This window comes from Pinus tabuliformis, chromosome 8, assembly GCF_031772625.1.
Source record: "Pinus tabuliformis cultivar Carrire ecotype Pingquan chromosome 8, CPIR1, whole genome shotgun sequence".
NCBI lineage: Eukaryota > Viridiplantae > Streptophyta > Pinopsida > Pinales > Pinaceae > Pinus > Pinus tabuliformis.
The window spans coordinates 475,567,421-475,592,481 of record NC_142294.1 but is presented as its reverse complement, the minus strand read 5'-3'; the positions used below and the strand labels follow the sequence as shown (position 1 = coordinate 475,592,481).

The 25,061-nt window shown below is 38.9% G+C and overlaps 1 protein-coding gene across 1 annotated transcript; it reads left to right on the top strand.

Annotated features, from left to right (window-relative positions):
• Window positions 1-804: 804 nt before the first annotated feature.
• LOC149236127 (transcription termination factor MTERF15, mitochondrial-like) lies at window positions 805-1,320 on the top strand. The gene has a single exon (XM_089368779.1). It carries the CDS (start codon window positions 805-807, stop codon window positions 1,318-1,320), a length of 516 nt encoding a protein of 171 aa, XP_089224905.1.
• Window positions 1,321-25,061: the final 23,741 nt, after the last annotated feature.

Below are 25,061 nucleotides of genomic sequence, written 5' to 3'. Positions count from 1 at the left end.
CATGTCAACGCATAGGATCCCTGAATCCTCATAAAACCCTAAACCTCATCTCACCACTGACGAACCCTAACTTAAATAAAACCCTAAATCCTCACAACACTCTGCTCGCTTCTGGTCTTCGAAAACATTTTGTCCCCTGAGCCATATACGACGACATTCATTCAGACATCCAGTGCTCCATCCAGGTAGTTATTTCTCTGTTAGTGCTTTTAATTTCAGTAAGGGTACGCTTTAATCTGCGATTTCAGTGTTGCAAAGATAATGTCTATTCATCGAATATGGAAACTTTTGATAATCAAGAAAGGCCCCCTAGTATCTACTTGTTTATCGATCCCAATTTTGCCGTTTCGTCCTCTTGCAATTTATGCAAATCCCCACATAAAAATCGCCAAATTCTGCACGGAAACAGCAACCCCATCCCCAGCTCCACCAGATGGGGCAATTGTCACAGATTTTTTCATCAATAAATGCGGTATGACAGAGAAAGAGGTTTCGAAAGTCCTTAAACATCACAAGGGCTCGCTGCATAAACCAAGCCGGGATTTGGAAGAAGGTTTGGAGTTGTTAAGTGAATGTGGTTTGACCACCCCTGCTCACATTCGAAGGGCGGTTCTTTGCAATCCTTGGATTTTCTTATATAGATACAAAAAAGACTTAAACTCTAGGCTCAAGCTTGTTTATACCAATTCAACAATTCTTAGACTGAGTGAGGATAAGCTTAAATCTGCGTTTTCGCTCTTGCAAAGATTGGGTGTCGAGGGCGACGCATTATCGAAGTTGGTGGCAAGGCAGCCCCGTTTGGTTATGTGTACAGAGGAAAAAGTTACGGAATCATTTAAAGTGGCTGAGGGTCTGGGGCTTGAGAGGGGATCACAGATATTTGGGCACGCTTTGCGTGCGATACTAGGAATGGGAAAAGAAAAGATAGATCGAAAACTGCAGTGTTTGAGCAGTCTAGGTTTCTCTGAAAAACAAATTTACGAGTTCTCAAATCGGACGCCGTGGATTTTGGGATTTTCAGAGGAAAAACTGAAACAGAAGGTAGATTTTCTGGTCAAATCACTGGGGCTTCCATTGGATGATATTGTTCGATATTCCAGTCTATTGACATGTAGCTTGGAGAGGAGGATAATCCCTCGGTATAGAGTAATGGAGGCCTTGAAGTCCAAGCAACTGTTAAAAACAGAGAGGATTTCCCCACATATTGTTAAATACACAGACAAAAAGTTCTTGGAAAAGTATGTTAATGGGAATCCCGAATTCTCCTCCGTCCTGCGGGATATTTACTATGGAGAGAAAGCTGTGAAACCTAATCATTGACAAGGAGACTTGCAGTGAGTGTGTTTTAGTCTGAAGGATTCAGCGAGAGTTATGAGCAGTGTCAATAATATTGAGATTTCATTCACTGCCTTTATTTTTAAAGTCTTTTGTGTATGCAAGCAGAGAATGTAACAGTTTATGGATTCCTCGGCATAAAAGAAGGGTTCTTGTAACAGGGGCCAGCTAACAGTTCTGAGAAGCAGATTTAGCGATTCAACAGCATTGCTTTTAACCGAAGGTGCTTGACTCACCCTTCTTCGTTCCTCCATTGTTTTTTAATGCATAATTAAACCCGTTTTATCATCCTGAGAAAGAAAAATAACCAATATTGATTTGTAATTAACAGACATGATTATGTTGCAAACTTGTACTTTACAGAGTTCAGGGTGTCTCTGAGGACAAACTTGTATAGCAAACGCCTCGTCTTTGCACATTATAAACATAGTTATCCTGTTACTTGGATGGATGTTATTAGTGGTCTTAAATGAGTAGTTTAATTTTTATATAGTGGGGGATTTTTCTTTCCAATATATGCATTTTCGATGAAAAACAATATTTTTTATTTAACCGGGCAATCTGTCATTTTCTATTCATTTTCTTTTAGTATTATATGATTTTATAGTAAAATATGAAGTCCTTAACCATTGAATTCGAACCCTATTCAAATGACATAATCATTTTAGAATTCTGTGTCCTTGGGGCCTTGCAAACCTGCTACTTTGTGCCTTGCACGTACAAGTTCCCTTGAATGAACCATTGTATTTAGAGATGGATGACCTATTTTTATGTTTGAACCATTGTATTGAATTCGAACCCTATTCAAATGACATAATCATTTTAGAATTCTATGTGCTTGGGGCCTTGCAAACCTGCTACTTTGTGCCTTGCACGTACAAGTTCCCTTGAATGAACCATTGTATTTAGAGATGGATGACCTATTTTTATGTTTGAACCATTGTATTTAAAGATGGATGACCTATTTTTATGTTTTAAAATCATTTTAGAATTGTGTGTCCTTGGGGCCTTGTAAGCCTGCTACTTTGTGCCTTGCACGTACAAGTTCCCTTGAATGAACCATTGTATTTAGAGATGGATGACCTATTTTTATGTTTGAACCATTGTATTTAGAGATGGATGACCTATTTTTATGTTTTAATAGAATTAGAGATGAATGAACTATTTTATTTTTTTGATAGGATTTTAAATAATAGTTGAGTAAATTCAACTTTGTTTATAGGTTTGTAATACTTTTCAAAAACATGGTTTGGATGAGCTGTGGATCATAATCTGGAGTATAATTCTATTCTGATTTGAGCTTTAGCCACAACACAATTTATAATGTTTGTGTTAGAAAATTGTCATTTACTAGTGAGACCTCAATATGGTAGCAAGAGTCATGATTCTTTAATGTCTTATTATTTAGAATGGAGAACATTGACATTGTGTGAGCCTACGGTTTTAAGATATAATTGGATTATAGATAAAATTATTGTGTTTTATATTTTTAGTAGAAAAAGTCATTGAATTGCTTGGTACTCTTATATTAATTTCTTTTTGCCTTCTTGATTTTATGTTTTACCATTTTTTTAACGATCTAGGCTTAACCCTAATGTTGAATGAAAAACTATCTATCCACTAGTGGATGCTCTCACCAAGTTTGTGCAAGATTGGGTCAAGCTTGAATGCCCCTTAGTTATTATGTTTGACAACTACTTGTGGATGAGTCAAACTCGAAAGTGAAAAGTCAATGCATAAGTTACTAACCAATGAGTGTCATGGGCTCCTTCGTGCTAGATGTAAATTGCAAAAGCAAAAAAACACTTTCATTTTTAGTGAACCTTGTTTGTGTTGAATTGTTAATTGAAAATTTGACTTCATCAAAAACAAATAAAGACTCCTCAAACTTTGAATTTGTCTATAATTAAATGTAAATCTTTGCTAGATGTTAAACCTTTGAAAATAGTTCATTGAATGATTATAGCATAATCCCATATAACATGGATGTTGCATGGATATTGTCACATAGCATGGCTAATATTCACTGTATATTAAAATATAATAGAAATAATGCAATTAATATTATATATCAATATATTAAAAAAATTAATATAATATTATATGTCAAGAATATATGTGTGTAAACAAACTAGATTCTAGATATTCATTTAATAAATCCTTGAATAGCTTATGCGTGGAAATAAATTTAATGGCATCCATTTTTAAAAAGTGTAATTACCATTATGTAAACAATTGGCAAGGTCAAAGCATTGATAGCTTGAGTGAATAAGGAGGGGGCCAAAATGTGAGCGCTAATGCATCCAATAAGCTATCTTTTTTGAGATCCTATTGTAGTCTAAATTAGCATAATTTAGTAAGATTTGAGGAACAACCATATCAACAATTTTTTAGGATAGAAAAAACCAATGATTTTCTATTAATAGAAACAAATTTACATATTATCAAGCAACGTTTTCATCCATGTACCCCATTGCCCAAATTCCAACTTACATATTCCACATCGATTTTGTTATCACTGGTATTCATACTAAAAACTGGGTAGATACCTATAACTGTAGATCAAAAAATTGCCCCATTGCATGCATTAATATATGTGAAGTACATGCGTTAATATATGTGAAGTACATGCGTTAATATATGTGAAGATACTATATATATATATATATATATATATATATATATATTAGTGAAATATAAAAAGCATGACAAAAAAAATTAAAAAAGATACATCAACTCCTTTTGACACTACCTCTTTTATTTGAATATACCCAAAAGCCCGCATTCTATCATTGAAAATAGTAGTGTAAAATATACTACCCAAAAGATGCTAAAGACCTTTTTTGGATACTTCATCAGTAATTGTGTTTTGCTCACGATATAGGTGGGAGAAAATCAAGTCTAGGTATTCCTCCTGAATCTTTTTGATATGTTGCATCCAATTTATGAGGTTGTGTCCAAAAGTTGATTGACATTGAACCCATTCTATGGCCACCTTTGAATCTTTGTATACAACCAATTTGTCAATGGAGAGCCATTTTGTGCAGAACAATACCACCCGTAGAGCAATGACCTTCGCGGCAGTGTTTGTACCTTGTCCACAATTCCACATAAAATGATAATAATGACATGGATTGATAACGATATATACCTTGCACCCACAGTGCCCACTGTTGGCCACCCTGTCAAAAATACCGATCGGGAACTTGTCCCACATGTTAATGAGATGTGTTTCTAATTAGCGATTGGTCCATACTAATTGAAATATGCGGCAATAGAATAACAACTATGCTTGATGTCCAAACTGAATCCTTGAAAATACGTGCATTTTTGTTGCGCCAGATGCCCCAAAATATAAATAAAGGAAGAGTACACCACTCCTTGTTCCACGAACCAATTTTGTAGGCAAGCAACAATAGAAACAATGTTCCATGTTACCTTTAGCTTAAGCATATCCAACACACCCAACCATATGGAAATTGCAAGTGGACATTTTAAAAAATGATGCACCACATCTTTACATGTTGAGGCACACATGACACACCTCCCAGGTCCACAAATATCATGTCTGCATAAATTTTCCCATGTCAAAATCTTATTCCACCATAACAATGAACCAAAAAACTTGAGTTTTAATGGATAGTTCCAGTTCCAAATTTTTCTTATAAGCCTAAGGGGCTCACACCTGTGGAGAGTAGAAGTGATGTAGTCATAAGCCCCCTGTACAAAAATATGCCCATTTTTAGTACAACAATCCCATTGAAGAGTGTCCTCCTTGCTATTTAAGGTTAAGCCAGATTTTAATTTTCATCATATTAGACCAAATGTATTAGGGCATCTTTGTTACCACAACCCCAATCTCAATCCGTTCCTGCAAAGATAAGTTTTTTAAATATTTTGCATATATAATACTCTGCCATATCCTAGAACCATTAAGGGCACACCATAGGCTCTTCATTAGTAGAGTCCAACTGAAATACTCTATAATTAAAATAATCCGACCTCTGTCCTCCTTCATGGACATGTATTCCAAACGAGCAAGATGAAATTTTGTTAGGCCCTTGGAACCAGTGTCGATGAAATTTCAAATAACAGAATTAATCATGTTGATAATATCCTTTAGCAGAAGGTAGAGGTGCATCTAGTAAACATAAATACTTTGAAGGACTGACTAGACGAGAGTCAACCTACCCCCCAAAGTAAGCCATTTATGCGACCACAGAGATAGTGTTCTCTCGAATTTTTCCATTAACCAATTCCAACCCTTCATCCCATATTTATTAGGATTCAGTATAAAGTCCAAATACTTGAAGCCTCTATCTAATGGCACCACATCGATCCCAAAGATGTTAGAAATATGCACGATGGATGTATCATTTGTCGAGGCAACAATTAAAATGGATTTTGATTTATTCATGAAAAGACATTATGCCTCACCAAAAGAGGATATGACTTGATGTAGACAGGTTCACTCCAATACAAAGATCACCCCCATAGGAAGTACACTATCCACAAATATAAGGTGTGTGATAGAGATATGGCAAGTAATCGAAAACCGACAAAGAAACCCAATGTTTGAGCCTCAAAATTTCTTTTTCTTAAATCGTCAATGACTAGCAAAAATAGAAGAGGGGATAGAGAAAGCCCTTAAAGAAGGCCATGGGATGCATTAAAAAATTTGGATGGAACACCATTAATAAAGACTGTGTAATTAACGAAAGTAATGCATGCCATGATCCAATCAACATTCATCACATACAGGCCAATTTTATGTAAGATCAATCTCAAGAAATCCCAATCCACAAAATATATGCCTTGATCAAATCCAATTTCATTAACATAACATGTTTTTTCTTTACCTTGATGGAATGGATACATTCCTATGCATTTGCCACAACATCTTGAATCAGTTGATTCTCCAAGAACACAAATTGCGCATCAGAAATGTAATGGGATAATGTAGATTTTATGCCCAGAGCAATAACCTTGGAGATGAGCTTATAGACTGTATTACAAAGTGAAATGGGATAGAAATCCACGAACAATTTTGTCATAAAACTTTAGGGATCAATGCAATGAAAGTGGAATTGATAACCCCATAAATATTGCAAGAAGTTTGGGACTCCACCTTATGAAGAAGGTTGTGACCCATAATATCAAAGAAATGTAGAAACAATTTCACTAGCCAACCATCCAATCTCGGACTCTTATCCTTTGCAAAAGATTTTAAATCCGCCTCCACTTTCTCAATAGATATAGGCATACCAAAACGATGATTATCCATCATTCTAAACATATTTGGATATATATGGGTATTATCCAACTTATTTGTGAGGTCCACATCTACCCTGGCTTGAAACACCTTCACAAAATATTCAATAGCCCCTTATTCAAGTTCTTGAAGAGTTACTAAATGCCGACCACCATCATCAAACAACTCCCAAATGGTGTTATGTTGTCGCTGTCGCATATAGGTGGAAGAACTTAGTGTTTTTATCACCTCCAAACAAACATATGGCATGACTCTTAAGACGCCATTCATTCTCATGAATTAATAATATCTCCCACTAACGACGTTTAAGAGCCATAATCAAATCCCTTGTTTGCTTTGAAAAGAAACCCAATGCAGATGGATCGTGTGAATCTTGAATTTTCTGATTAATGTCCCTCTATTCTCATGAATGTTTCTTCTTTTTGCATCTTTCCCAAACTTTGATAATAGATCATAGAGATTTCGCCGAACCACCTCCATCTTCGAAATATCTAAATCATTAACAAGTAAGGACCAGAAATCTCGAACCAGAACATTAAATTTCTTATCTTTAAATCACATATGGTTAAATTTATAAGGGAAACCATGCCACGTGATATCCCCGCTCCACTATAAAAAAAATGGATCATGGTCTAATAAACCCACAAGAGAAACCCATGTTCTCAAAACACTAAGTCGCTTGATCAGGTTCTCATGAGCTAGAAATCTATCTAATCTCTTTGCTATACCCGCCTCCCCTGAATGACCATTCTTCCATGTAGGAGCAAGTGGTTTAGGAAGAATGTCCACCAAGGGGTTTGAACGAAAAGATCTTTAAAAAAATAGCTCAATGGATCTAGTTTTCATTTTGGCCCCCACATCTCCCCTTTGTAACTTTAAATTCAAATCACCACACAACTTTGAGTGAGCTCATTTTAAGCAAACCACTGCAATCTACCCGATGCCAAAATTCCATTTTGGCATTATAAGGAGCATACACATGGCATATATGAATCTTATGGCTTGAACCTCCAGCAAATCTAGACAATAAAATCCCTGTGCAAGTATGAAATGCCAGAAATTTAAAATATGGCGGGTTCCACATAGTAGCCAACCCACCTGATTGAGTGCTCCCATTTGTTGCACATACCTTCCAACCTAGACATAACTTAAAAAAATAAGATCATGCCTTTTCATCCACCACCATTGTTTCTTGTATAATAATGATTGAAGGTGTATGAACCTTGACCAAATGTCTGACGGATAAAAACTTAGGGGCTCCCCCAAGACCTCAAATATTTAGAGACGTTATAATCATGGTCCATGCAACGAAATGGGCGACATAGCTTTAAAGGCCGAGAAGAGTTCTCCGTAGCAGGAGTAATATGGGACTGGTCCGTTGAATCCACAAAGTTTAGAGCTTTGGGAGAGGAAAAAATGACCTCTGGAAAAACCATTTTAGATTTACTATTGGCTTGTTGGGGCCTGACTTAGGTTCAGAGTTGATTTAGCCAAACAAATCCCAGTACTATTGACCCTTTCGGCAACAGTGCGCGGAGTGCGGACTGAGGTCTCACTCGAAGTAGTATGGGAGGGTGCTAGAACCAGGGTTCCGCACCTTGGAGATGTCTGATGAGTGCAAGTGGTCCACGGTTGCGCACGTTGCTATGCGCACTTTCCTGTACCTTGCAGCCTGAGATGCTGCCTTCGTGTAGCCCTACCCGGGGGCCGCGCAGTGTTATTACCCAAGTCCTTACTAGTAATCTAATGTTAGTTGATTAACTTAGCTTAATTGTATGCTTTCCGTTATACTTAACAATATTCACAGTTCATACAAATGTGCGCAGTAAATAAACAATATAATTGCAATTCATATCCAACAGATAATAACCCAAAAACAGATACACATAATTCAGATAAAACTTCTCTTTATTATTCTATTCCTTCGGTTACAGGCTCTATTCCTCCCTGCGCACTCAGCTACGGACTCTACTAGGCCTCTGCGCACTTAGCGGCAGAGCCTTTTCCTACTCTATGACCCAAGACACACTTCACACTTCGAATTAATCTCTAAGACCCTTCATGTCCATCCTCTATTAGATGATGTATTTATAACTTAGAGCCTCGCTCTATTTATACAATCCCATGGTCCGCGGACCATGGGTAGGCCGACATTACATTCAAAACTTAGGGCGGACAACCCTATGACTCTAACATACATTTCGCGCCCGCAATTTGTGGAGATTTACAACAATATCAACTCAAAACTTGGGCTTTGAGCCCTAAAACATGTCATGGGGGGATTCCATGCCCAACATTTACCACCTGTTGTAGCGGCTACAACCACCCTCCAAAATTTTGCCTTAGCTTTGTTTTGGAGCCTCCCTACCAACTTTTCATAGCAGCTTGTCTTGCTTCGTCAAGTTCACAAGCTTCAATGTTTTGCTTGCACAAAGGCAGGCTATCGATCACAGCTTGATGCATTCCCCTCATAGGCTGATCACCCGGACTTGGTCCAGTTGCAGCCTAAGCAACTCCCCCAAGAAATTTCGCGATTCTGGAGGGCAACCAACCTTCCCTCCAGAAATTGCGCAATCCTGACTGGCAGTCCGATGGGCTCTAGAATTCCGCAATTCTGGCATTGAACACTCAATGAAATTGCGCAATTTTCCCTAGCAGAGCTGCTCGGCCCAGAATTTGCGCAAATCTGGGCAGCAGTCAGCTGCTCTGCCCATAAATTGCGCAAATCTCATGGGCAGCCAGCCTAGCTTCCAGCGAGAAATGCACATTTTCTCCCAGCAGTCGAACAACCTCTCGCATGTGCAACTGAGTTGACTGTTCCCTCCGGGACCGAGCAAAACAGACTTGCATGCATGGGTTGCTTCTCCCAAGGAAGCATGCAAAGGCATTACTTGTTTCAGGGATCTATTTTTAGTAGTTGGAGGTTACATGCAAAGATCATTTCATAAATCTCCCACCAAGTGTCGCTTTCCCTAGATTTGTGGCATGCACTTCACAACATCGATGTTATCAAAACTCATCAACCGGACGTCACAGAGCTCATTCCTCACATCAACCTTGCAACTCTGACATCCCACATCGCATCTAGGAGCTGTCGGCACACTCAGCTCAACTGTTTTGGGGTAAGCCCGCTTTCCATGACTTGTGTTGCATTTTTGGCGCTTTATGTGTTTCGCTTCGTATGAATGTTGTCTGCTTGATTTCAGTGGGCTTTTGTTGTTGCTTTGATACATACGAGCTTGTACTAGCACCGTTTCAATTCTCGTTGCTATCTCACTGTTGTTGCATGCATGAAGCTGCTTTTCATGAACAATCGCCAATTCTGCGACTCGCCTCACCCACATGCATGCTATTCTGTTTTCTGAATCTGTCATTCACCGTTTGCATACATGATCATTCACTTATGCTTACACTCATATCACCATGCATTCACACTCACATTCACGTTCAGTTTTTGTCGGCCAGTCTGGGAAACTTTGGCCCGAACTCTGCCTTCACTGAGACAACATTGCACAATCTGGGGAAGGAAGGCTTTGTCTTCCTCTCTAGAAATGCGCATTTTTGCCCAGGCACTATCCTCTAGGACTGTTTTGCCCATTTCTGAGGGACAATGATTGCTGGGCCAAAAAATTGCGCAATGCAATCACTCAGCCTGCAACCATTGCCAGTTGAGATTGCGCATTCCGCAATTCTAGTAGTCAATAACAACACTGGATTGTGCATTGCGTAGTTCCAGCAGTTAGTCAGTGTCCTAGCAGCCCAAACTGTGCCTTGCGCAGTTAGTCTCCCGACCTCCCATCCGAAATTGCGCAGCCTTCATGATCAGTCACACAAATATGTTGCAAGTCAGTTCTCAAGTTCATTTTGGCTTTCAACTAACAGATTGCTTGCCATAAGTGTTGCCATGTCTCCAGGTATTGCAGGTGTTCATATGCTTCTCAGTAGTGCAGGTACAATGGTTTTCAAGAGAGATGAGTTGACACCATTCAGAGCACATCTGGAGATGCAGTCGATCAAATGTCTATGAGCTTGCCTACTCACGAAGATATTAAGTTATTCGTAGACAAAGACATCAAGATATGACAACAGCAACATCACAGCAAGAATCATCATGAACAACAACTGAAGGCAGCATACCGAATGCAACGAATGCAAGAGGAAAGTTGTTGACAACACAGAGGTAGAACAAAGTTGCAAGCTCAAGCAGATCCACTGATGATGAAAACAACTTTGGAGACTCAGGCTATGAGGTGACGGTGCCTATGAGCTTGCCTACTCACGAAGATATTAAGTTATTCGTAGACAAGGACATCAAGATATGAAAACAGCAACATCACAACAAGAATCATCATGAACAACAACTGAATGCAGCATACCGAATGCAACGAATGCAAGAGGAAAGTTGTTGACAACACAGAGGTAGAACAAAGTTGCAAGCTCAAGCAGATCCACTGATGATGAAAACAACTTTGGAGACTCAGGCTATGAGGTGACGGTGCGACATGAAGATCGCGTGAAGACAGATAATGGAACAAAGAAAGAGTTGCATGTGCTGAAGCAACAATTCAAGGAAGAACATGAAGCTGCACGGACAGAAGAATGAGTTGCAGTAGGAACACGAACAACGATGGACGCAACATGTACTCACGGATGAAACTATGCCCATACAAGTCATAGATCTATCTTAGCAGCTGGCTCGGAGCAGACATGGTGAGTAGTGTTGTTGATCGCATGCAAGGGATTCAACAACATGCATGTCATTATGTGCATGCATGTGATCCAACTCATTCAACACACTCAACAAGACAAAGACAAGAAGCAAGTCCAACTGGAGCTGAACATGTACTTCGGCAAGTTGATGCGCATGACCACCAACACACACTTGAAGATTAGCACGGACACTATGCATCAGTGTGTTGCTGGTTCAGCCGCACCCAAGAAGACCATGTGCATGTTAGCAGACGAGTTGGATGAAGGGGCCGAACCAATGCACTAGTTGCAACGAAGGCGAGAGTTCGCTTCGACAAGATGTCAACATGGGGTGCATGCACACCATCACAGATGACCAAGCTTGGCATCAGCTCACCACCTTCAACATCACAAGCATGTCAAAGAGTTGGTCTCATCACAACCGACCGAGTGTCAGTAATGTCTTGCATGACTTGCTCAAGCCATGTTGTCTCACATGAGTACATGTGCATTGTAATGTAATGTCATGTCAAGTGTAAGTCAAGTGTCAATAGTTGGATGTAACAGTGATAGAGTAGATGAAGAGTCATGAGGGTAGATGAACTGTCACAAAGGAGAATGTCAAGTGTCACCCCACCCTTTGCTATAAATAGAGCCTCATAACTCATTGTATAGGCTTTTGGTCAGTCAAGCTTTCGATAAGACTATCTTGGAGAGAGCTTGGACAGTATTGTAATTCGCCTTGGCTTCTCCACTGCACGGAGCTAGTTTATCTCTTAGGAGGAGCAGGCGGATGTGGCTGTAACGTTCCACTATTGAGGCTAGCGGGTGTACATAGATGTATTGTATGACTGGAACTTACACTTCTTTATATAATAAGAGCCAGCTCGTTTCATGCATATGTTGTATTGTATTCCAGCTGTCTTGTTTACTCTAAATGGCATATGTATTTGCTTTCTTACGCATGCATGTATGCACTGTTCCGTATGAGTATGTATGAATCTTTATGAAATGTGTTGATTGGTTTAACCATCACTTTGGATTGCCAGCTGACTTGCTTTCCAGCTTGTGATGTATCTTTGCTTATGTGTTCCCTTCCCATCCGAGTACTATTACAGGTTTCCAAGGGGTGCATTCATCTCAACCCACCTGTGTTAGACCCTCTTATGCACCTTCCTTGACTCACTGTCACACCTTTGCTACGAACAGAGTTATCTTACTTGCTTCTGTGTGAAATCACGGTCAAGGCATTGCTATACGATCCACTGCTGAGACTCCGACACTAAACGGTCTGAGGTCTAATTGAGACTTCTTACTGGGAAGATCCCCTGACATGTTGGTGGGTCCAACACCTTCAACATTTCTGGCGCTAGAAGGAGGGTTAGATGACAAGCTGTGCCCTCTCATCTAGTTTTGAACCTTTGCATACTTTTCATGAATTCTTGCACTCTTCTCTCTCCGCATCGTTTTTCGAATCATGAATATGTCAACATCACGGGGGAGTTTTTCGATCTCTTGTCCACTTACACATATGATGGTGAAGGCAAAGTGGTTTGGCTTGAGTACTTACATGACTTTCTTTCCATGCTTCATGAGGAAGATGGGTGTTCTGACAAACAGGCCAGCTTGTTGCTTGTATACACACTTCGCGAATCTCCATGTCAATGGCTGCTCAGTTTACTGGCTGAGAGCATGCACTCACTGGAGCATTTTTTTGATCTCATTGAAGACACTTTCTATCATTTTGATCCAGACTATCTTGACCAAAAAATGTTATAGCAATGGAAGGCTCCGCATGAATCGGTTATGGATTTTTGGCAGTGCTTCTGTGACTTGCAGTTTCAAGCTCCGAGGAGCCAGATGAAATTTGCCTATCTTTGGGACTGATTTGAGTATTGCCTTAAGAAATATGCTCGTCCCAAGAAGAAGCTTGAAATCAAGCCTTGCTCAACATTCTTTAGTGAGGGAGCTGCACAATCTCATGTGGGTGCGGTCACTGTCTCGACTGACTGTCTGCCTTCCCCTCATTCAACAGCTCCACCACTGTCGAGTGATGTTGAGGATCATGTTCACACACTTGTTCAGCTTTCACATCCTCCCAACATCACTTCACTTAATTTTCGCGCAATGTTGGTTGTGAGTCCCTCGAGTCCCCATATGCATTATGTTCCATGACCTCCGTCTTTGCACTCGGGTGTTCTTCCATTCCGAACTCTTCACTTGTTGTGAACGAGAAACAAGGAACTGATGGAGTTGGTGTTGCACAACCAACATGCGCTATCATTCATGAAGAGTATGAGTGGGAGCTTCAACATCATCACTCGACGAAGGATGACTCCCTTTCGTCCGAGCCCCCTCTGTTCTTTCCTATCATCTTTGGTGAACCTGCAATCCATGATTTCGCATGTGTGTTTTCATCCACGGATGCACCCATTGTTGATCACTCGCATGTTGGTCCATCATTCGACAACGAAGAGGATAAGTTATTCATTGAAAATCCACTTGATCTTTCATCTGTCTTTTCTGGAAACACAGAGGATGAGTTTGTTCGCTTTTCATCTACCCCTCTGTTTGATTCATTAGGTCATGAGGACGCTGATGAATTCATTGTTTTTTTTCGTGGCAGTGGTGATCCATTTATTTCCATATTTGATCACGATCATGACTCTATCGCAGTTGATCTTTCAAAGCCATCGGTTTATGATGATCTATATGATGATGAAGTTGAAACACCCAATATTGTCGAGGCACTTTAGCTCGCGCTGATGGTTATGTCAGGTCCTTGCTCTCTTGGGTTTAGTCTCACTTCTGATCAGGAAACTGATCAATCATCCAAGGCTCCTCATCACTTATCTGTATGCATTGAAGATCAATCTCACACATAGATCATACTTCCTCCACTCGAACTGCACGATCCCATCGCTCATGCGTTGGAGGAATCTTACATTGCAAGCACTCGTTCGCAACGCAAGTTATCTTTGTTTCTTTCATTTTCTTGCATGTCACAGTCAAGAGTGTGCTTATGCTTCAAAGTTGCACGTAGTGTCACATAACACCATGATAAGTCCACAGACTGCTTGTTATGGCACTTTAAAACACAAAGTGTGGTTGTCTTCATTGTTATATCTTTCTTGTTTGCTGGTTCGCACAACTGGGTTGCTCGCGGACCAAGTCTTCTCCAACATGGGTCAACCAATGTGTCGGTGGCTGCATTCGAAATATCACTTCACGTGATCAGGCCCATGCACCGTTAGTGTAGGAGTAGGAGTAGTGTTTGCTTTCAGTTGTTTGCTTGCATGCTTGTTTGCTTACATGCTTTGTTTGTTTGTTTGTTTGCCTGCTTGTTTTCTTACTCACTTTCGCTTCTGCTCTTGCTTTTCTTTGTTGTTTGTTTGTTAGTTCTCTTGTTTCGTTCATAGGTTAGTTTCGCATGAAACCATGTATGACTCTTGAAGCGAGTTGGGTGAAGTACAAGAGGGCTTGTACAATTATCACTACTTGGTTATCTATCATCTTGCCTTTGTATTAAGAACTTGTTACTTTTAGTCTGTGATACGTCGAAGGAAAATAAATACTGTTCGAAGTGAAACTTGGTGAAAACACAACGCTTGCGCACTAACTAATATCACTTTCTCTAGTCAGTTGTTTTTGGGTTAACCCTTGTCAGCTTAGTCAAGTAGAGTAAGGTGAGGGGAAAATTTTTAACAGGCACGTCAGAGATATAATAAACTACTCTACAGGAACAACCTCTTCTGCTCTCAATAAGTTGGGATCCCTCTTCTGCTTCTAAAATGAATAAGTGCTATGCATAGTTGAAAAAATGGAAAATGAAAAAAATGAAAAGTGAAAAAATTCAAAATGAAAATGTAAAATGAATAAGACGAAACAAGAGAAAGGCTTCCTGCGCAAAGAGGTGATGCAAGTAACTCCATCGGGGCACGGACCAGGCTCGCTGGCAGCGGAGCCATGCTTGTGTTCCTATGTGACTTCGTTGGGGTACTGTCTAGGCCTACCGGTAGCGTAGCAACACCAGAGATGAAACTAAAACTCTAATGACTATACTGTTTGTGCACCGATATACCTCTCAACCCCAATCGAAACAACTGTGTTGCCTTGGCTTGGAATGTGTGTCAATCGACCAAGAGCTTGGTAAATGCTACATCTTACAATCAAGTTAGTGTGAAACCAAGATGAGCTGAGAACTGAACAATACTTCTGGAGGTGTTAGACTTTTTTTTACATGAACAAGGTCCATTCAGAGAGCTGGAGTTCTACTAGTGTGTCGCCAAGTGTTGTAGTGGCTACAACCACCCTCCGAAATTTTGCCTTAGCTTTGTTTTGGAGCCTCCCTGTTATGAAACCAGCTCACAAAAAGATAGAAAAGAGAGATAAACGCCTTAGAATTCAGCGTCTTCGAGGGGGCAACCTTCTTTACATTACACAAATGAACAATTCTTGGATGATTCAAATGACAAAACCTCCTTTCTATATATAGGAGTCTAAGGGGTCACAATATAACCAAGCCGACTTAATAATAATAATATAAAGGCATAAAAATAACAATAGAAGGATTCTATTGTTGGCATTATGATACAGGTATGACACAAGTGTTGTTCTTGATGGCAACTCTCTTAGATAAAAGATCACAATATAGTAGGTAAACAACAAGAATGAAGAAAGAAAGGTATACGCAGGTTCACTATATACCAAGTCACGTGTACACGCAGGTTCACTATATACCAAGTCACGTATACACGCAGGTTCACTATATACAAAGGTGCATATAATGTACACATGCACTTTCACAGAAGGAAAGGCGCGTACATGTCAGAAAACTAAGTTTTGGTCCGTGGTATTTGGACCATGGTATTTTGGTATTGGTCCATGGTATTTGATCCGAGGTATTGACCCTAGGTATTGGATTCAAGGTATCAATCCTACGTAGTTTTGGACCATGGTATTGAGAGAGGCCTAAACCTATATAAGGAGAAGAAGATCATTAGGCAAAAGTGCAAGTGATGAATATCTGATGAAGGGTGAGATTTAATCTTATGTTTTGGGTATATCTGAAGTTGAAAATTGCAGCGAAAGTATAAGTAATTATTTTTAGATCTGTACGCGGGTTCCCTTTGGTGAAAGAGCATATACACGCTGGTTTGACACAGCCAAGTAGCGTATACATTATGAGATTTGATATTTGAGGTTGCTGTTGGTTCTAGTGGTTGTTGTAGAGTTCTGGGTTCTGCTCTGTGTTCTGGTGAGTGTGTTTTGATGACAGGGTTTCAATGATTCAGTTGTTGGGTGATTCAAAGATTGATGACGTAGATATAGTTGATGGTTGTATTGTAGTGGGGATTGTTTTGTATTGATGGATCTAGTCTGAAAATTTATGAAACGTAGCCCCTGAAAGAAAAGAGAAGGTCATAGCCTTTTGTAGGCCGACGCCTACGTACTAGTAAATATATATTCGCTAGTACAAGAGCTAAGAGGTTGTAGCTCCCTTCTAGTAGAAGCTGGAGAACGAGAGAAGCTTGTAGCCTTCTGCAGGTGGGTGCCTGCGTACTGGTATGAGTCTGTGCCAGTACAATATTGTAAACAGGTTTTTCTTATCTTAAAGAAAACAACAGTAGGTGGTTTTTGTCCCGCATTGGGTTTCCACCTTATATCATGGTGTTCATGTTTGCTTCTTATGTGTGATGATCTGTTCTGTTTTACTGCACCTGTTCACTGTTTATATGGTTAATGATGTTGTGATGTATTCATTAAAGATCAACATATGATGAATTAACTGAATCATAAGTTTGCTGGATATACGCTAGTTGCATTAAACACAGTTGTATGTACATACGGGTTGCCTTAACTAAAGTAGCGTATATGAATCTAATTATGGAAATGAAATGGTTATTTATTTGCTAATACTGATTCACTCCCCCCCTCTCAATATTATTTCCAACAATTGGCATCAGAGCAGGTCCTTCAGAAGAAGCTTGATCGCTTGAAGGAAGATCCATCATCATGAGTAATCAAGAAAGAGAGGGATCCATCAGACCACCAATCTTCGATGGGAACAATTTTGTTTACTGGAAGATAAGAACCATAATTTATCTACAATCGCTTGGAACAGATATTTGGGAAATCGTGGAAGGAAAATAGACATTTCCATCAGCAATTCCTATAGATATGACAGGTAGAAAGCAATATGAAATCAATGTCAACGCTGTTACTATTTTATTGGCAAGTTTGTCAAAATCAGAGTTTGTCAAGGTCATGCAGCTCAAATCAGCGAAAGAAATATGGGACAAAATCATTCTAAGCTACGAAGGAGACGCTCAGGTAAAACGTGCTAAGCTTCAAACTCTCAGAATTCAGTATGAAACTCTTAAGATGCATAGTGATGAAAGCATAACTAATTACTTCCTACGTATAGATGAGATTGTCAATTGTATGAAGAATCTGGGTGAAGAAATTAAGGAAGTTGTCTTAGTTGAGAAAGTTTTGAGATCCTTGTCTGCTAAATTTGAACCCAAAGTGTGTGCTATAGAAGAAAAGCAAGATCTGCAGAATATCACTATGACACAGCTTCACGGAATTTTAATTTCTTTTGAAATGAGAAAAGGAGGACCATCAGAAAGGAGAGAAGCTGCATTTAAAGTATCAACAAAGGGAAAATAAAACCTCAATGAATCAGGATACATTTCAGAAGAAGAATATGAGGTAAATTTTGTCAAGAATCTTCAACGAGGATCTGGAAGGTTCAAAGGTAAGCTACCTTTCAAATGTTTTTCTTGTAAAAGAGTTGGTCATTACGCTGCTACATGCCCTCATAACAAAGGAAAGATGTCTAAGAAGGTAATAGAAGTTATTATACTCATGATAATAGTAATGACTCATCTATTAATGATGAAGATAATCAAGAAATTAAACTTTTCATGGCATATGAAAATAATGACGTAGAAAAAGAAGAAGCTACCAGATTAAATGTTCAGCTGGAGACAGTAACTAGAGTAAGGGAGCAGTTGTAGGATGTAGTAAAAGATCATAGCATAACAATCCAGAGACTTGAAGCTAAGATCCTCTCTCTAAAATAAGATCTTGAAGAATCAAAGAAGCATAATGAAGAAGCTCTTTAAGAACAAGAACATGAAGTGCTCGAATTAAGGCAACAAGTGGAAGAAGGAAGAAAAACTGAAGAAAACATAACCAAGCAATATCTGGAAAAGGAAAAATAACATCAAGTTGAGGTAAATATCTTAAAAGGTAAATTAGAAGAAAAGGATAAACTGTTATGATTTCAAGACAGTACTAAGATTTTGGATGATATTCTTAGTAGTCAAAGATCTCTTGCTATCAAAACTGGTCTTGGTTTTTATGGAACTGTTGAAAGTGAATCTAGCTCACAGGGTGAGGCAAGGAACTCTAATGCAAAATCTGAAATGATCAACAAGGAGATAAGTGGTCAACCCCAACAACAACCAAAGAAATAAATTCTTCAAAGAAAACCTTTTGCTCTTAACTGTGGAAGTGATAGACGGTTATTTCTTCCGATGAGTAATGTTGAATGTTATGAATGTCATAATATTGGACATGTTGCAGCCAGATGTAGAAGAAGAATGGTTCAAGACCATCACACAGAAAGATCATCACGTTCTAGGTACTTTAAGGGATATTGTTTTGCTTGCAATATGTTTGGTCACAAAGCTATTGATTGCAATAAAAGGAATATGAAACATGTAAGATGTTATGCATGTAACAAGTTTGGACATAAAGTAAAGGAATGCAGGAGCAAAATTTGGACACCAAAGCAAAAGGAGCATACATCATCTCAATCTCAAGTATTGAAGAAGACAGAATTAGTGTTAGAAAGATGTGGCATAACTCAGTTAGCAGACATAACAGACCCAGGGGAAGCTGAAAGTGTAAACCTTCAGTATTCCAATTTGCATACGCAGATATTATGAAGCGAAGTCGCGTATATACGCGAGTTAGAGGCTGCAGAGTCGCGTATATGGAGCTCTGAAGAAAAAGCAACAGAACAGATTCAGGAAAAGAAGTTTGATATGGTTCGGTCATGATATATGTTGGAACAGGTTCAGGGGGAGTATATGCTTCGAATAATGGATTGTTAGCATTATGGTTAGAAGTCTTTGGTGATGATGCTTAATGATACATCTTGCTACTTATTATTGGTTGGCCAAGAGAATGGTATTGCAGGTTACAGGTCTGGATGCTGGTGACAGATGCTTATGGTGCAGATCATATATGGTGTACGATAGTTGCTGATGACTATCATGGTCTTGTTTAGATCGCTGGTCATTGTTATAAAAGTCATGTATATCATTTGATGTAAAGGTCATGAAAATACCTAATTTGTAACCCCACTTTGCATGGGAAGGATGATGTAATAATGTCTATTTCAATCATGTATAAACATTTGGTATATCCCCACTTGGTTGGGAGATTGATGTATGCATGAGTCATTGGTGATAGGAAGGTCATACTCACTTGGTTGAGTTGTAGAGTCATGTTATTCTTTTGAAAAATATTTTTGCAGACTCGGGATGTGCTCAGGGGGAGCATGAACGAATTGATACATCTTAGCATGTACAAAGGTGGAGCTCAATCAGAGATTTCAGCATGTACTCAGGGGGAGTATGGACAACATAATGTATATCAAGGGAGAGAATATCTTGGTTCGCCCTTTGCCCTTGATGTTAAAGGGGGAGAGTGACTTGGTGTGGTTGTTGCCATCAAGTCTAGAGGGGGAGATTGTTGGCATTATGATACAGGTATGACACAAGTGTTGTCCTTGATGGCAACTCTCTTAGATGAAAGATCACAATATAACAGGTAAACAACAATAATGAAGAAAGAAAGGTATACGCAGGTTCACTATATACCAAGTCGTGTATACACACAGGTTCACTATATACAAAGACACATATAACGTACACACGCACTTTCACAGAAGGAAAGGCATGTACATGTTGGAAAACTAAGTTTTGGTCCGTGGTATTTGGACCATGGTATTTTGGTATTGGTCCATGGTATTTGATCCGAGGTATTGACCCCAAGGATTGGGTCCAGGGTATCGATCCTACGTGGTTTTGGACCATGGTATTGAGAGAGGCTTAAACCTATATAAGGAGAAGAAGATCATTAAGCAAAACTGCAAGTGTGCAAGTGATGAATATATGATGAAGGGTGAGATCTAATCTTATGTTCTGGGTATATCTGAACTTGAAAATTGCAGCGAAGGTATAAGTAATTATTTTCAGATCTGTACACGGGTTCCCTTTGGTGAAAGAACGTATGCACGCTGGTTCGACACAGCCAAGTAGTGTATACATTATGAGATTTGATATTTGAGGTTGCTGTTGGTTGTAGTGGTTGTTGCAGAGTTCTGAGTTCTTCTCTGTGTTCTGGTGAGTGTGTTTTGATGACAGGGTTTCAATGATTCAGTTGTTGGGTGATTCAGAGATTGATGATGCAGTTATAGTTGATGGTTGTATTGCAGTGGTGATTGTTTTGTATTGATGGGTCCAATTTGAAAATTTATGAAACGTGGTCCCTGGAAGAAAAGAGAAGGTCATAGCCTTCTGTAGGCCGACGCCTACGTACTAGTAAATATATATTGGCTAGTACAAGAGTTAAGGGGTTGTAGCTCCCTTCTAGTAGACGCTGGAGAACGAGAGAAGGTTGTATCCTTCTGCAAGTGGGTGCCTGCGTACTGGTATGAATCTGCGCTAGTACAAGATTGTAAACAGGTTTTTCTTATCTTAGAGAAAACAACAGCAGGTGGTTTTTGTCTCGCATTGGGTTTCCACCTTATATCATGGTGTTCATGTGTGCTTCTTATGTGTGATGATTTCTTTTGTTTTACTGCACCTGTTTACTGTTTATATGGTTAATGATGTTCTAATGCATTCATTAAAGATCAACATATGATGAATTAATTGAATCATAAGTTTGCTGGACATACGCTAGTTGCATTAAACACAGTTGCGTGTACACATGGGTTGCCTTAACTGAAGTAGCGTATATGAATCTCATTATGGAAATGAAAAGGTTATTGATTTGTTAATACTGATTCCTGCCCCCCCTGCCTCCTCTCTCAGTATTATTTCCAACATCTATGGGGCACAGTAATAACAATATGGGGACAATAAGGGCACAACAATATTAATAAGGGATACAACTACAATAGTAATAGGGGCATCACTAGTATTATAGGGACCTAACATGCCCCTCTCCTTAAAAAAAGTGTTGTCCTCAATGTTTGAGTAGTTCTGGATGCTTCTGTATAAAATTCTCATCCTCCCATGTGGAATCTTCAGCGGATAAGTTCTTCCACTTGATGAGATACTTCAAAATGGATCGATTTCGTAGCTATCGAGTTCTTGTTTCTGTGACTGCTTCCGGTTCCAATATAATTTTTCCTTCCTCATCAAGTTCTAGCAATATTGTTTGAATTGGGAGCTTGTTGCCTATAACCTTCTTTAAACATGAAACATGGAAAACTGGGTGCACTCGAGAAGCTGCAGGAAGCTCCAATTTGTATGCTATAGTACCAATCTTTTATAACACCTTGTACGGACCATAATACTTTGGTGATAATTTATTATCCTTCTTAGCTTGCTTGAGGGACATTTGTTTATATGGTTGTAGCCGTAGGAATACCTAGTCACCTACATCAAAACTTCTTTCGCTGCAATGTTGATCTGCCTGTTGTTTCATTCTATTTTGTGCCAACACGAGGTTATCCTTTAAGAGTTGGAGAACTTGTTGTTGATGCTCGATGTGATGTTCCACTGCTTGAACCTTAGAATTTTCTCTTAAATATGATGTGATGGATGGTGGCTGATATCCATAAAGTGCCATAAATGGGGTCATTTTTGTTCCAGTATGGAAGGAAGTGTTGTACCACCATTCAGCCAGAGGCAACCATTTGAGCCATTATGTCTGTTTATCAGATACAAAGCAACGAAGATACTCTTTCAAACATTTGTTTGCTATTTCAGTTTGCCCATCAAATTGAGGATGATAAGTTGAGCTATGAGCTAACTGAGTACCAAGACAAAAAAATAATTCTGTCCAAAAATTTCCAGTGAAAATGGGATCTCTGTCACTTACAATAATCTTTGGGTTTTCAAGTAGCTTTTGAATTGTTTTCATAAATGCAATAGAAACTGTACTGGATTTAAATGGATGTGATAATGCACAAAAGTGTGCATACTTGGTAAGTCTGTCAATTACCACCATGATGACACTCTTTCCCTCAGACTTGGGTAAACCTGTGATAAAATCCATTGAAACATCCTCCCAATGTTGGCTTGGAATGGATAAAGGTTGTAATAGACCTGGTGTCTTAATTGTTTCAACTTTATTTTGTTGGCAAACCAAACATTCCGCCACAAACTTTTGAATATCCAATTTAAGGCCATCCCAAAAAAATTCCTTCTTAACCCCGTGGTAAGTTTTTAAAAATCTCGAGTGCCCTCCTAAGGGAGAAGCGTGCAATTCCAGAAGAATCTTTTGTTTGAGTTGGGAATTCTTACAGAGGTATAAGCGATCTTTGTACCATAATGAATCATTTTTCCAGCTAAATGTATCAGATGTACTGGAATCTTGTTGTAACTTTCAAATAAGTGTCCACACTTCTTCGTCATTCTTCCATTCCTCCCTTGCTTCTTTTATCCAATCTGGTTGGATAATAGAAATGGCGCACAACAATGCTTCCACATCCTCATCCTTTCTTGATAGTGCATCTACCACAACATTTTTCTTCCCTTTTTTGTAGATGATTTCAAAGTCATAACCCAACATCTTTGTGACCCATTTTTGTTGCTCTTCAGAGGATAATCTTTGTTATAAAAAGTATATAAGGCTATCATGATCCATTTTTACCTTGAAGCGTCTTCCCATTAGGTAGGGTTGCCATTTTTTAAGTGCATGTAATATTGCCAACATTTCCTTTTCATAAATAGTTTTGTGTAAATACTTTCCCTTGATTGGACAACTTTCGAAAGCAATGAGTCTTTCATCTTGCATTAAAACAACACCAATTCCATTTCCTGAAGCATCACATTCCACAATAAAGGTTTTTGTGAAGTCCGGTGTAGCTAAGACCGGTGCTTGGCACATTGCCTCTTTAAGATATTCGAAGGCCTTTGTTGTTTCTGGAGTCCATGAAAATGCATTTTTCTTCAATAATGTTGTTAGAGGCGCTGCGATTTTCCCATAATTCTTAACAAACTTGTGATAATACCCTGTCAACTCGATAAATCCTCGCAGATTCTTTATGGATGTGGGGATTTTCCATTCCTTAATGGATTTAATTTTGTTAGGGTCTACTTTAACTCCTTCATGAGATACAATATGACCCATATATTCCACCTCTTGTACTCCAAATAAACATTTGGATCTTTTTGCATATAATTGTTTTTCCTCCAATAGTTGTAGCACCCTTTCAACATGTTCAACATGATCTTTCCAAGACTTGCTGTAGATTAGTATATCATCAAAAAATACTAACACAAATTTTCTAAGGAAGGGTTTGAAAATGGAATTCATCAAACCTTGAAATGTAGAAGGTGCATTGGTAAGGCCAAAAGGCATGACCAAAACTTCATAGTGACCCTCATGAGTTCTAAATGCTGTTTTCAGAATGTCTTCAGTCTTCATTCTAATTTGATGATATCCTGAACGAAGATCCAACTTGGTGAAGTAATTTGATCCATGTAATTCATCCAATAATTCATCAATGACAGGAATGGGAAACTTATCTTTAATAGTGAGCTTGTTGAGCTCCCTATAATCAGATACATGCGCCATGATCCATCCTTCTTGTGCACCAATACTACTAGAGCAGAGAAAGAACTTTGGCTAGGTTGAATTATACCAGCGTTTAGCATTTCTGCAACCATACGTTCAATTTCACTCTTTTGGGCATAGGGATATCTGTACGGCCCGATGTTTGGAGGAACACTTCCTGGAATCAAATGAATAGCATGATCATGATCACGAATAGATGGGAGACCTTTGGGCGTCTCAAATACCTTGGAATGATCGTCCAAGACTTTTTGGAGATCTGGAGAAATAGATGATTTCGATGTGGAAACATCTAGCGAACATAATTATGCAATTACACCTCGTTGTTCCCTTTTTAGAAGCTTTGTCATACTGTTAGAGCTGATTATCTTTCTCGGTTTCCCTGCAATACCCCTTAATTCAACTTCCATTCCTTCCACAGAAAATTTCATAAAAAGTTCTTGAAAGTTAAAAGCTATTGTACCCAAGGATTGTAGCCATTGGACTCCTAGTACAACATCAGCGCCTCCCATTGGAATGGAAAGCATTGGGATATTCAATACATATTCTCCCATGGATAGCTTGATATTATGGCACTTTCTAGAGAAATTTATGGTTCCTCCACTTGCAACCATCACTTAACACTGGTGCTGGATATGGGAAGCAATTCAATTCTTTTGCTATCTTACAATGAATAAAATTGTGGTTACTTTCTGAATCAATCAACACTATTACCTTTTTCTTCTTGATATGTCCTTCTATCTTGATGGTTTGAGGAGTTGTAATTCCAGCCAATACATTACAAGATATGGTCAGATTCATTTCTTTTTTATCTAGGCTTTGTTCCTGGAGTATATCCTCTTCTTTTGACCTTTCTTATTCCTTTTCTTCCTCCTCTTCACAATCTATGTAGAATAATTTCTTCTCAGCACATTTATGACCTTTAGTGTATTTTCTA

Excerpts from the sequence above, each read along its gene's own strand:
- LOC149236127 (XM_089368779.1), top strand. The coding sequence starts at position 805 with ATGTGTACAGAGGAAAAAGTTACGGAATCATTTAAAGTGGCTGAGGGT.